The 14,663-nt window shown below is 46.8% G+C and overlaps 1 protein-coding gene across 1 annotated transcript in view; it reads left to right on the plus strand.

The window, feature by feature from the left end:
* The window catches only part of myo16 (myosin XVI), a 79,049-nt gene that overhangs the window by 59,871 nt on the left and 4,515 nt on the right, over positions 1-14,663 (plus strand). Inside the window, 8 exon segments of the mRNA XM_061791736.1 lie at positions 1,398-1,500; positions 2,050-2,146; positions 2,593-2,875; positions 3,929-4,311; positions 6,059-6,157; positions 6,160-7,296; positions 11,719-11,871; positions 12,030-12,112. Of these exon segments, the coding sequence (XP_061647720.1) occupies positions 1,398-1,500; positions 2,050-2,146; positions 2,593-2,875; positions 3,929-4,311; positions 6,059-6,157; positions 6,160-7,296; positions 11,719-11,871; positions 12,030-12,112 (2,338 nt within the window).

The following is a 14,663-nucleotide window of genomic DNA, read 5'->3' on the forward strand; positions in this document are numbered from 1 at the left end:
AATCCATTAATCAATTAGGCGTTAGGCTAGAGACTTTCGTTCCCCTTCGTCTTAGTTCTTCATTTGGACAAGTATGCTTCCAACTCGGTGGTAATAGATTGGGCAATACCCTTTTCTGTTCCAAAGGCCTTTAAATGCACACTTGGAGGAGTCTGGATTTGAAGAACATGACCGAACCCAATCAAACTCCTTGGGGATGAACTAGAAGGGGCCCTCCCTCGAGAACCATTCCCACAGGCGTACGCTAAAAAGTGTTCTGAAAAATCTCTGACAGCTTCAGCGGGGGTGACCTTGTCCTCCAAATTGTAACTGAAGTTACCGACCAGGCTTCATTCTTAGGCACCGTTGGCGGTTAACAGGTGTTTCCCAATGCATTCCATTGGTTCAAAAGTGGGTGTCAGAAGTGGGATCAAAGTGTTTCCCAGTTGGAAGCTCATATTACAATTGACCCGTGTGTGAGAAGACCCGTAGGAGTGTGCATTGTATTGGGCAACCCCGATTATGATACCAAAATGCATTCTCTTATGGAAGAAATAGATGCCACTTTGTTCTATGAGAATTAATTCCTTTTCAAATAAAGTTAGATCAAAATCTTGATCTCTCGAGTCAGTAATAACAGCGATGAACGGGCCCCCCGCACCTAAATGATCCTAAGACGTTGACGCCTCTTCGCCGAACCATGCTACATGGCGTAGCGTGGCACATCTGCCTCGGACACCTGCTTGTGGTTGGTGCTCAACTGGGCAATTTTGTCAAGTAGGATTCATCCGAGTGCGAGTCCCAAAATGGCCGACTTTCTGTTCAATTCTGTCCACGTTTCCCGGAGACCTTTCGTGCATCTTGTCATGATAGGCATGTCCAATTTCAGATCGGTCGGTTACATACTTACATACATACATTTTTACCTGGCTAAACACACAAAAGCACACGCGCTGGTGCGGACGGGTCACCGAGTGAAGAGGGTCAGCACTCAGCAGGTCCTTATCTGGATGTTGAGTGGATGCACTGGTGATGTGGGCTTTGGAAATCCAACTGATTTATGGCTCTACATTCCTTTGAGTTGAGCTGCTTGTGTTGCTTCACAATCCATCGAGTGGAGCAGACTTTCCAAAGAGATCCTTGAAAATTAAAAAGATTTCCGGCATCACAGCCATCACGTGTGTATCGATCCCAGACAAAATAAAAATCAAATGAAAACAAAATACACGCCCAATGTCTTCGTTCAGCTGACCATTCATAGCAACAGTTGCCCTGGGCAACCCCAACAGGAACAGATGCTGTTTTGCTGGTCTTTGACCCCCACCTCTGACCTTTGACCCTATTGTTTCTCTCCAACTAAAGCCAGTTGACCACTTTCTTCTCTCCTCTGATGTTTGATTTGTCTTTGTGCGCCGAAGATACAAAGACCTCGTTGTGCCGACGCTGCGTGACGAGAAGAAATTGTCGGCTGAGGAGAAGTGTCGCCGTGTGCTGCAGCAGACCAAACTGCAGGGATGGCAGGTGCGCGCCTTTTTCTGTCTTCCCGTCACTAACAAAAGATTTTTCCAAATGACTTTAATCCCCTTAGCCGCCACCCCCCGTTTGTCAGAGATTCCTTGGAATCTTCGTCAACACGTTCCAGCTGTCCCGCCTCATCATCATTCTTCCCTCGTAGACGCTCACACACACACACGACAGAGAAGCCCTCGGAACCACCCGCCCTGCCTCCTCTCGGTCCTGTCTGCCAGACTGCTGTTGTGTCTGAGTGACTGACCTCAAGGGGTCACATCAGCTGCAGCCGCACTCACACACACACACACACACACTCCTCCACAATGTTGGTCATCCCTTCTACAAATCGGTGCTAGAAGGATGTCACTCACCCCCTACCAAAGACCAGCATGACTCCTTCCGTCCCCTTTTTTTAAATGCAGGAATTGAATGTTGTGTCAACACTCATTCTTCTCTCATACAGCCTTGCTCTCAGATTGTCTGCACAGCGCAACTGTGTGTTTGTTGTTTGTTGTTTAGGGTCGCTGCTTCTTTAACCGCATTGTTTGCTTGTTTAAGGTGGGCAGCAGTAAAGTGTTTCTCAAGTACTGGCAGGCGGACCAGCTCAACGACCGCTGCTACCAACTGCATAAAAAGATCATCACCTGCCAGAAAGGTAAAGAAACAGCAATTGATGACTCCAGTTGTCTTTTTAGGCCTCATTATGCGGTTTAATGCGTAAAAAATAAAAATAATTTAAAAAATAAATCCACATGCTTTTTGCAAACATCAGAAAAGCACAGTTTATTAATATCTATTCAAATATTTATTCAGTCAATTAGGGCTGTACATAGTTATTAGTTCCATTAACTGTGTGGAATTGATTGTCGATTAAGTCAACATGGAGTGCGACTAGTTGGCTGTCCAAAGAAGACAGCACGACATCAGCCCGAGCATTATTCCGCTCAGTTCATCGTTGGCACGGAAACAGGAGTTAAGAACATGTAGCCAAAACTCACATTAAACGAAACGTTCAGTTTTGGGAACTGAACGTTTTGTCAGTTAAAGAAACGTCAAATTTCCATCCCTGCCGTGAGCAACTCGTTTAATTCTTCCTTTCAGTGGTGCGCGGCTGGCTGGTCCGGCGGCGCGTCCGGCGCCGGCTGCCGTCGCGGAACAAGGACGACGGCTGCGTGCAGCGCTTCCTGCAGGGGGCGGAGGACATGGGGCTGCGCACCTACGACCGGCTGGTCATCCAGAACGCGTCGGACATCGCGCGCGAGAGCGACCGCCTGCGCTGCCACGGCAACAACGGCCTCATCTTGGCCGCCGCCCTCGGCGGCAGCCCGCCGCTCGGGGAGAGGCCCGATCCGGTCGGCAAGGAGGAGGAGCAATCGGTTAAAAAGTGAGTTTGCGAACTCATCGTTTCATCCACCCATCCATCCATTGTGACTTGCCAACTAGTAATTTTTAGATACATTATTTATTAAAAATTAATACCTGGTTGCTTACTTGACAAATGTGGGGGGAAAAAAGCCCCCGTTTCAAAATAATGACAGTTTTTGTTAAAAAAAAAACCAAAAACCTTCAAACTAAACAATACAAAATCTAAAGGCTTCTCTGAAGGCTAATTTAAGTTACATTTACAAATATACACTTTCCCTCAAAAGCCACAACTTTAGGTACACTTGCACAATCTCATGAGGTCTGATAAAAGAACTCTATCAACGACATTTGTACAATGTTTTGGATACTAATTTATTGTTGAACAAGATCCCAGTGACCTTAAAGTGTCCTTGTGTATGTAACATCTGCTGTCTGGCGCACGCACACACACACACACACACACACACATTCTTGGAAGAGCGGGTAAGTGGGCTAACAAGGGAAGGATTTTATTGAGGCGGCACGCTCCAATTAAACAAAACCCCTTAATTTGAACGCAGGTATTTAAAAGTCTTTCCGTCATCACTTAGGCACATAGCCTCTCACATGCCCACCAGACCCCCCCCCCCCCCCCCCCCCCCCCTCCTGCATGCAATCATAGGACGGACAGATGGCTCACCGAGATTAACGTAAGAAATATCAAACTGGTTATGATCAAATTACTGCAGCGAGCGTAGATCTAAAGCATAATCTCTTGTCTCGTTATCCTCCAATTGGCCTCCTTAGCTCATATTTGTGGCGTGACACTTCGGTGTGAGCGTAATGCTGAGCTCAAATCAAAGGCTTTGGAACATGACACAAAATTGCAACAACGTTTGTCAAATACTGCCCTATTGATTTCATTTTGGGCCGCCTCTTTAAGTCATATTTAACAAGTTTATACATAGAATGTATAAACAGTTGAATGTACAGTACAGCTTTAGAGAGTGGTTATGTGCATGGATGAATGGATAGATTCAATTCATCTACAACCTTAAATGTATCGTGAGCTAACTGTTCGCTTAACATGTAGGGTTATGGAAAAAGTCGGAAAAGTCCACGATGGTGCTGTGAACGGGGCAAGTCGAGTCATTCGCCACTTTCGATCCAGCTCGGTGCCCGTCCCCTTGGCCACGGAGAACGCGTCCCACTGGGCCGCCGGCCCGGGCGTCAAGCCAGCGCTGCAGCAAGCCACTCACGGCAGCGTGGACAATAGCGGCGGTTGTGCATCTTCCTCGCCTCGTAAGCAACCACCCCCAAAACCGAAGAGGGACCCCAACACTCGCCTGAGTGCGTCGTACGAGGTGGTTAGTGCCGGCTTGGTGATGGCGGTCAAAGAGAGCCCCACTCCGGAAGGCTATGCTTCGCCAGCTGGGAGTCCCCCCAAATCCCAGCTGTCCCCGACAGACCCCGCAGGTACATGCACTTGTTTTGACAGAGACATGACAGATGGTTGCTGCTCTGTGTATCATTCCTTCGTTGCATTTTGAACTGGCATGAAAAAATGACTTTTTTGTTTTTAATCTAAGACCAAAATATATTTATTTATTTATTTATTTGTCAAATTTAGTCTTAGCTCATAAATACAACATTAAAATATAGGCCAGTTTGATTTGAATATTTAATTGATTGAGCCAAAAGTTTAGTAACAAGCATTAGCTAAGATACGGTAGCTAGCTGTTAGCAGCCACAATCAGTCAAGATCACTCACGCCCACGATCCGTCAGATGAGCCATCTGCCATATTATATCAAGGACACACGTGTTTGAAGCAATATTGTAATTGGCTACATGCGTTAAATCTGCTCGCTCTATTGGCTCCTTACTGTAGCGGTTGATCCAATTAGTCTACGAGTCGACTTTACTACTCCGCATCAACGTTTAAAGCTCGAAGTCGACTACTCGCTAATCACGTGTTTTGGCCATCTTGTCTTTCAATCCGGCAATTTACAGAGGACTTTCAACTCGCCCTTCTGCTGCCATCGCCAGACTAGAACGCTTTGTGGACCAGCGAAATGTCCGGCCGACAAGTCGACAGTCTTCATACATCTGTGCGGGCCCGAGAGTACGAAAAGAAACTGGTTGTGGCTGAGAATAGCAGTTAGCCTCGCTAGCTTTGGCTATTTCAATCTCCCCTTGTCTTAAAATATTCATACGAGCGGGACTGGCAGCGAGGAAGGAGGGCTGCAGCGCAAAGTGACGCTCCATTTTTGTTGCCAAAATATTATGTCCAGTACTGCACAGGCAACAGTTGTGTGATTTAAAAACAACTGCATTCATGTCACAACACGTACCAACCAACATCACGACACAAGCATGTGGAAATATTTGAGCAAAAGTAAGACCTGTAGCACGCTCACTTGCAAAACATGATGCGAGTCTGTCCTCAAGTACATTAAAAGCACAAGTGAAATAGAATCAGTGAAATGCTTCATTTGTTGGAGCCTGTTCCGTCTTACAACACGCTATGCTATGAAACACAAGCTATGAGACTGGCCAGCTCGTTGAAGAGAGAAACATGTGCAGGGCTCCCACTAATTACTACAACTCCATTCAGAGCAATGGTAAGGTGTATTTTAGATCCTTTGTTTCTATTTGTTTCTGTGCTCGTCTGCTAAACTATACCTTTGATGTGAAACCGACCTTTTGCACATGACCGCTATAATGTACTGAAAGAAATATTAAGGACATGATCAATTCATCGACTTCCACTCGACTGTCGTCACATAGTCGACCACAACGAAAATCTTTAGCCATTCAACCCTCACTCACTGTAGCCTACGGACTCGCCTAGGCCACACCCCCTAACTAAGACAAAAACACACGGTTTCTCGTGTATCGCTGCACCACGGTCAGAAGAATGAAAATAACAGCCCAAGTCGACTAATCCACTTGTGGTCGCGTTCCGTGTGGACATGAATGAATTGAAATGAATGATGTGATTGGACAGACAGACGGCAGTGAGTCATTTTTTTTGTCTTTAGTTCCTCTAAACCAGTGATTGTCGACTGGTGGGTTGGGACCTAAAAGTGGGTCGCAGAGCTAAAAATGAATAGTATAATAGTAGCAGTATTGCCAATTGAAACGATAACGAAGGAATGATACACGGATAGTTACTCATAGTGCTAGTGACCGTAATTGGAACTTTCTCAACGTTTCCTCAGGGTCAAAGCCCCGTCCCCACAGCGATGACTACACAACCATGAGGAAGGTGCCCCCGCCCAAGCCCAAGCGCAGTCCCAACACCAAGCTGACGGGCTCCTACGAGAGATCAACGCCGTAGCGCCCCTCCTACACCAGCTGCGCCCCGCAGATGTCAAGATGGCGTTGCTGACACGCGCCGGCGCCGGGATGCAGAAAGCGGCGTCGCTGGACGCTCCGCCGGGCTTAGCGCTGAGTCTCTACCAGGGCCGGGACGAAGAGGACATCTACATCGAGATGCTGGGCTGTCAGTCCCGCGCTCGGAGCCTCCAGGAACCACCCGACAGCTCCGAGGAGGCGGAGTCAGAGGCTGTCTACGAGGAGATGTCCTTCTTCCCTCCTGATGACACCGCACTTCCGCCCGCCGCCACTACCAAACCAACCAAGCTGGAGGCTCTCAGCTTGGGCCTGGTGACATCCAGCATTTGTCGCCCTCAGACTGAGGAGAGCAAGCGGCTGACGTCGGGGGTGACGGCGGCTTTGGACATCGCTCAACCACACAACGCGCCAATCGGTGGCGGTAGCAGGGCTCAGCAAGGAAAAGATGGCAGCTGCGACATTCCGGCCCCCTTTCCCAACTTGCTTCCTCATCGCCCGCCTCTCCTGGTGTTCCCGCCGTCCCCCGTCACCTGCTCCCCCGCTTCAGACGAGTCCCCCCTCACTCCTCTAGAGGTCAAGAAGCTGCCGGTGTTTGAGAGCAATCTCAACTACTCGGCCGGTCCAGACAGCCCGCTGTCGCCTCAATATGTGCGCCAGAGGGCCGACTCCTCCCCGAGCCTCACCGTCCTCATGCCGGAGAAGAAGGGTACCCCTCCTCTAACGCCGCCGCTTCCTCTTTCTACCACGAGTGTCCCGCCTCCTCCATATAGACCACCTTCCCACTTCCCCTTCCCACCTGAGGCCAGCTTACTTGCGCTGACGCGAACCGCTTCTGTCACCGGGACGCAGTCAGACTCCTCCAAGGCTCTGACATCACAAAGACCAAGTGTGGAGCCACTGGGGAAGCCGCCCCCTTACTCCCCAGGGAAGATGTCCCGCCCGGAACCTCGAAGAGCTCAATCCTGCTCCTCCTCGCCCCTGTTGTTCAACCCGGCCAATGGAAGACCCCTCACCAGTCCCCTGGAGGAGCTCAACACCTTGTTCAGCACCGGACGCAGTCTGCTGAGGAAGTCCTCGACGGGACGCAAGATGCGAGACGGAGGTTTGTCACTCCAACACACACATTTTTAAGATACAGCGGAATTGCTAACATCCCAATGTATTCCCATTCCCAAATATTAATCAAAAGCGGCAAGCTTTTCTCCATTTGACGTGGCGAACCCTCCAAATGTTCAGAAAACTTTGATGCCATTCTTCGCCCACATCGAGATGGCGTGTCACCATTTGTCGAGGATACCTGCATCCAATATGGGCAAATTCTCTGCTAGTCGTCAAAATACGAGCCCTGGAATTCACTCAAAATGGTTGCTTCAAACCAAAATGGCATACTGTACTTCCTGTTCAATTGCGAGCATTTGGATACTCTTTTGGTGGATCCTCTTAAGAATAGAATAGAATAGGGTCTACCCAATTTCATGTTGATTGTTGAAATTTGTGGGGGCACTCCTGATAAGAGTTTTAGAGAGTCGTATTTAGGACCTCTAAAATACAATACAAGTGAGGAAATCCCATCAAATCAACTGTTAGCATTCATGAAGAAGGCATACTGATTTGCATTGCAGAGGCACATCACAAATCTCATTTTTCAACATTCTTGTCTTACAAGCGTAAAAAGAAGTTCACCACTGGAAAATCAAAACAAATTCTTACTACTTGAATTTTCTTGAACAAACAAAAAGAAGAAAAAGATTTGTGATGGCGGTTTTGTATGGCTTCTCAGCAGAATTTCACCAATAATGAAGGCATGCAGTGTTGTTTTATGACTGGTAGAGCACCCCCGCAACTGCCCCAGCCAGACAGTTCTCACATTGATCCACTTCAGAGGTTTCACTGTACTTGTAACACGTAACAAGACCGTAAAGCTCCTATCTCGATTTGCGATTGTTTGGCGTGTCTGTGCTGACTATAGACAGTGCCGAGCCAGTGAACCCATCGGCCAGTCGGAGTGATGGGAAGTTCGCCTCGGCTTTATTGTAATCTTTCACTCTATCCCGCTGAGCCTGCTCCGCCACATGTCCATCTTGTGTTGGTATTTACTGTAACAAGTTCATGATCCGAGTCTTGAGTTGATTTATTGGGTGCTGGCCGGGTGATTATCTCCTGCGCTGTAGTGCGCTGTAGGGCAGTAGGTAAGTAATAAACCTTTTGTTTTTCATTGTCCTTCCTCAACAATCCACTGTTTTTATATTGAGAGGTGTTCTCGGAAAGCACCCTCTTTGGCACATTTGAGCGAGTCCATTTGTTCCCATCTGCAGCCGCAGCGTCTTTTGGCGACTGCAGGTGTGTCCTAACATGATAGCTAATGAGCCGGCGGGCTTATTTCGCCGAGCGGCGTTATGGAATGCAAGTTGTAATTTAAAACGTGGATGCTGATGCAAAGGTTGACCTTTCCGCTAAAGTGGGACAGGACATATTTCTCCACATAAAATCATTGTCATAATGTGTTCCTCCCTGATTCGTCGTGCCCCCCTAAAATGTGACCTCTACCTATCTAGGGTGGGTGGGGGGGGGGATAAAAGATTTGCCTCTGTGCAACGAGCACGGATAATGAGTAACAGCCATCGCTGACCTTGTTGGCTATGCTGCCAGCTGTGGCACGTTTCATCCTGCCTCCGCTGCAGTGCATGTGCAGCGTATTATTTGAGTGATTTGTGACTATGTCCATGCCCAGTTGAGCTTGCGGTGCCATGCGCGGCGGGTCATCACGTTTAGTCTTATCACCGCTTATCACTTAGTGCTTTTTCCCCCCCCTGGGAAACACGCGCGCTTGACAGGAGTGTTCTTGGGAAGTCATGTTTATGTAAAGTGGCATAGACAGGCTATTACTAAAACACTACTTGTGAACAAAAGCAGGGTTTATAGTGCAAGCTAATTTGATTGGGCAATAAAAAGTCTATAAACTTTGAGGAGAATAGGACTGTAATTACTGAAGCCCAAGGGGCCATTTTCACTGCAGTGTTTTGAAATGAAAATGGACAAAAATGTAAAAACCAACAATGATTTATGTTGAAATGTTGTCGTCGCATAAGACACGGCATATTACAGTCTGTAAACACCAGCATTTGGTCTCAAAGTGCAAGTTATTGAAAGCGATACAATTTGCATCGCAAAGTGACATATTTAGTGTATACTTGCGTAAACTCTTAACAGTAAAAACAACAACGATGCACCTCAGGACGTCGGTGCCTTTTTTATCTTGGTGTCCGTAGTTGGAGTCCTCGGTTTTCTACTGTAGCAACACAGAACATTTCGAGGTTATGAACAACACCAATGAACCGACTACACAATTTGAAAAGTGTTTTGTTTTCAATTCTAATTCATACTAGTAACCTGCCTTCGACGGAAAGTCAAGACTAACATTTAAAGGCCTCAATACAAAGCACTGATCCAAGTAAGACACACAACTTGTGTTCAGGTGGTAAATCCTGTAGACGTCGGTCGCGTGTCTTTAAGCGTGTTGTTGACTTTCAAAACAAATCAAAAGGGTCGGAGATTGGTCGTAACGCTGGTTCTTGTGTTAAAACTGAAACTTAATTCAGACGGCTTGAGAGAACACTCCAGCCAAGGGAGAAACTGTCCTCTCATGTTGTTTTCATCTGAGTGGCTGTTTCCTGGAGGAGTATTATTGGTGGGGGGCTTAATAATACATGAGCAGGGGAATGATGAGGATGCCTATCAAATATTTAACAGCTCACTCATGTTCTACAGAAGCCAATGTGACGGGCCAAAAGCGCCGCACCGGGAGACCCTCGGCAGTTATCTAAGAGATTCTAGAAATTGCATTCAGCTGAAAGTGCGCGACGCCCTTGCCGTCAGAGGACTGCTGTATTTGCTCACCCGAGGATCGCGGGTGTCACGTTGCCATAACAAGTTCAGGGGGCAAGAGGCTGAAGGCCTTATAAGAGGCGGAATGGGAGTGCTCACGCTGACTAATTCGCCTGACGTGACGTTCCTGGCTTTTTTCACGGGTGAGCACGCGCTCCTACGCAGGCAGGCAGGCACGGTGCTGGCGTGATGGAAACTGGTTTTGTGACAGGGGAAGCTGGCACTTCAGGGGGCGGGTGACGGGGATCACAACCTTGCTGTTATTTTGAGTGGACCAAGCAAAGCGGCCCACTTAGATCTGAGAGCGGCGGGATGCCAACGGGCTTAACGGGATGCTCCACTTCCGTTCCCTCTCGGCCGTTAAGCTGCTCAGTGTGATACCTGACGCTGGGGGCGGGGCCGGAGGTTACAGTCGCTATCCCAGACATCTCTGTGAGGAGCAGCTGCCTCCCCCATCCTCGGGGAATGAGCAAACTACCGGAATGCCAGTGGGAGAGGGCAGGTGGTCTTGGCAAGCTGCAGGAAATCACTGTCATAAGACTGCCCTCGTCTCCGCCCCCCTCACCTCAGCTGCAGCGTTCCGGATGCCATGAATTGAACACAACACCGCCTCTTCGTCATGGTCGTGTCGTTGCGGAGCTGACGTGACTCATCTCTTCTCACGTACACGACCGCCTCGCTATCTCTACCTGCGTCGCCCACTAACACGTAGAGGTCCACCGGGAGCCGAGTGGAGGGCGGTGCGTTTATATTTAGGTGCGTTGCAACCAAGCCTAGGATGGATGGATGGATGGATGGATGGCAGGGAAGCTGTGCCAGTCTGAGGTGGCAGTTGAGGACTTCACACTCAGGACTGGTCTGCCCATATGAAGTTGCAGACAATTACTCATTCAGCGTGAAAGCATGTGAGCCCAGAGGACATAAATGGAGTCACCTTCTCACAGCTGAAGGAATACGGAATACTGCAAAGCACAATGACGGAACACACAAACATACAGAATAGGGCGGACAAGGGCACATCATCCTAAATTTACCCCCACGCATAATGGAGCCAAAATTCGAATCCCGAAACTTGGAGCTGTGAACGGGCCACCACGCTGCCTAGTAGAACGCATTCGTTCTTTGGGAAGTTCGAGGGAAATGATTAAAGAACCCTTGATCCTTTTTTGCAACCCGACACTAACTCCCCCCTTTCCACTGGAACTACAAGCTGCTATTTCTAGTACCTGTGTCCTGCCAAGGTTCGATATCATTCGGGTGACGTAAACCGCTGTTGCCGAGCAGACTCGCCATCACAGCACCGTTGTAACACAACCAGAAATGACAAATAAACACACTTGCTAATGTTACCCGACCCTCTTGTTTTTCTTTCACTCTGGAGGCTCCGGTATTATACTTAACATTCTCTTCTCGGATTACATTTGCCTGCTTAACCAAGAAGTAAAAACGGGCTACTTGTTCAATGCAACATGATTTTTGCCATTTACCACGATACTATTTTGACATGGAATGAACCAAGGCGAGTACTGGATGAGCCTCTCCTGCTTTTTTGCAAAATCTTGCTACCTAACAAACCGCAAATCTGCTTAATGCTAGAAACGCGAATCCAGATCTTTACGTGTGACTCTGTTCTTCCCAGGTTTTAACTCCAATATCAATTTACCTGGCCGGGAAGAGTGTGGCTCCGCCCCGTCCTCGCCTTCACTGCAGCTTCAAGACAAGAACGCCAACAATCATTCTGTTCACTCATCAAGCCACGCCTCTATTGAGAACGGCAACCAGATCTCCAATGGTTGGTGGACTTTGTCGCATTTCAAACAACTGCTTTCTTCCATCGTAAACTTGCCCAAGTTGATACATCCCAAAGATGTTGTGTATAATGTAAATAAATCAAATGTATTATGTTAATAAGAACTTTTTTTCAAACGCTTCATTTAATTGTTCCTTCAGGTTCACTGGAGGACCAGAGTCACGTTAAGTCAAACATGTCCACATCCTCTCTGCACAGGCACATGGATAGCCACCATACGCAGGTAAACAAACACACACACATATAAACACTTCCAGTACGCGTTTGTAATAAAAGGGCAGTTATCCTTATACCAGATGATTAAACTGATATAATTTAACACCATTTACAAGAGATGGTGTGATTGTACGCTTTTTTTAGGCTGCTAACAGCAGAGGGCAATATTGCCAAACGTGGCGCCCCCCCTGAGATGGAGGAATAATAATTTGGAGGAATAGTTTCATTCTTATTTCACGAGGGCAGTATCAAACGGAATACCGTGACGAGTGGTGGCAAATACAACATACAGTATTAATAATAAAATAATAATAATAAGATTATTATTATAGCGGCACGCTTGAGTTTTATACATCTATTAGGAGCTGCAGATTTTGTTAGCAACCGAGTTGAAATGGGGTCAGCAGTTAACTCCTGAGTGCCCATGTGCGAGCGGTACTGTTTGGGAACTGAGATAATGGCACTAATACGTAAGCCGGTCCCACCACGTTATGCTTTATTTACACACCGACATGCACATTTACACCCAACAAGCATGAGCGCGATTCATTTTTTCCAACTGGTCTTGTTTTTGTTTACATTTTGAGGAGCCAGGAAAGTGGCCGCCCTGGGGCAACATGCGCCACTCGTGACGCGCGAGCTTTCGCTGCCTCCGCACTCAGGTGTTCGGTTGCAGGATTGAGTTTAAAGCCTGGCGCGCACGCGGCCTCGTTGCGCGAGGTTGATAGCATACTGACAACCGAGCAGAAAACATATTGGCTGGAAGAACCACCTGAAACCCGGGTCCTGCCAGTGTGATTAAAAACCTATACGATCGAGTCTTAATGATTAAAATATGAAGCGAGAGGGCTTGTTTACACTCATATGATTCACAACAAAACAAATACCCTGTGCGTTGTTGTCAATTTACTGTGTTTAACAAGTATTGCAAAAAAAAAAAAAAAAAAAAGTGGACGATATTGTCTTTCACACCAGAAACAGTTTTCCACCTTTTTTTTTTTTTTTCCTCAGATTGCCTTCAAACTCGGTGGCCATATAGTAGAAAGACAGCCTCCCGGATGCACAGTTTTTAGTAGTAATTAACCTTGCCCGCCTGGGGGAGCGCCCAAGTTCAAAGTTCACCAGTAACAAAGTCAAAAATCAATATGCAACAAATCACATCGAGTCACACGTCCTATTAATGCCCTTGATGAGCGCATTCCAGATCTATGATCATTTTGCCAATATTTCCTCATACTGTATGTTTATTCAATGACCACAAAACTATCATTTTACCCTTTCTCTTCCAGAGGGGTCATCTCAATTTTTCTCCATTTGGAGCTGGGGCCGCCCTCTAACGGACGAGGGTGTTTGGGGGGGAGGGGCAGGGATTGGGGGCTTACTGGAAGGGATGTGGTGAGTCTATCCGGAATTGCATTGTGTAACGATGCTTCCATCAAATCCATTGTGAGATCACGAAAGTGCTGGTTGAATCATTGTTTTGTGGAAGTCTTTAACCAAAACTCATCAATCATCCAAGTTTTTGGTTTTTCTTTGGGGGGGGGATTCTTTCGATCACATAGGAATAATCATCTAAGCTTTTTTCCATGAAAACTCTTCTGGACACAGATCCCTTCTTATAGCCAACATCTGATTCCAGAACAAGTGAGACTTCTGCTTGTCCACATCCCACATTCGTACCTTTTTTTTTTTTTACCTTTACCTTTTTTTAAATCAGGCATTTGTGTTCAGCTTTTGGGTTATGCTTTTAGTTGCCGTTTTTTTGTACAGCATGTGTAGATATTTATGAAAGATATGTTGATGTGTCATTCAAATTTGTGAAGAAAAAGTTAACCGATGTCCTCAAAGTGAGGGGAGGACAGTCGTAGTGGAAAGCCCTGTTGTTTTTGTGTGTTTGGAGATTAAGTGGCGCTTATCGAAAAGACGCTCGTCTAATGGAATACGTTTGAAGATGTGGCCTTTATCATTCCCCTATGATGACCTTCACGGCAGCTGTGTTTGAGAGCCCTCCTCTGTTTAAACAGGAGAATCCCTCTGTTGCCGAAAGTCGCAAAGTCCTCGTTTTCCTAATGTGGAGTGGAAGAACTTGACCGCGCTGAGCACAGTCTGACCTCGACTTTTCGGGTTAAACTGGGACACGAACTTTGAGGCATGCCGGCTTTATCAAACGCTCTCTCTCTCCCTGTCTCTCATGTACAGTGCTTTAGGTAGAGCAATAATCCCTGCTGAACCTACAGCACCTGTCAAAAGTTTGGACACACTTGCTCATGTGTCTATCTCTATGAAGTTTTGACTGGGACTGTGCTTATGTACATATATATCATATGCTAACAGAGAGGGAAAATATTGCGATTTCACTGTATTGCAATAACAAACTAAAATGTGAAATGTATTACTTTATTTTTTATGTGTGTTGTACTCAAGCTTCCTCCCACACTCCCCCCAAAAATGTTAAATAAAGAATTGTTAGTGAATATTCTTTCCAAGCTACATAATAATAATTCAATTTCTTTACTATTTAGTTTTTGAAAACAAAACACGTTTATTAATCTTTGACT

Source organism: Phyllopteryx taeniolatus, chromosome 12 (assembly GCF_024500385.1).
Source record: "Phyllopteryx taeniolatus isolate TA_2022b chromosome 12, UOR_Ptae_1.2, whole genome shotgun sequence".
Lineage (NCBI taxonomy): Eukaryota > Metazoa > Chordata > Actinopteri > Syngnathiformes > Syngnathidae > Phyllopteryx > Phyllopteryx taeniolatus.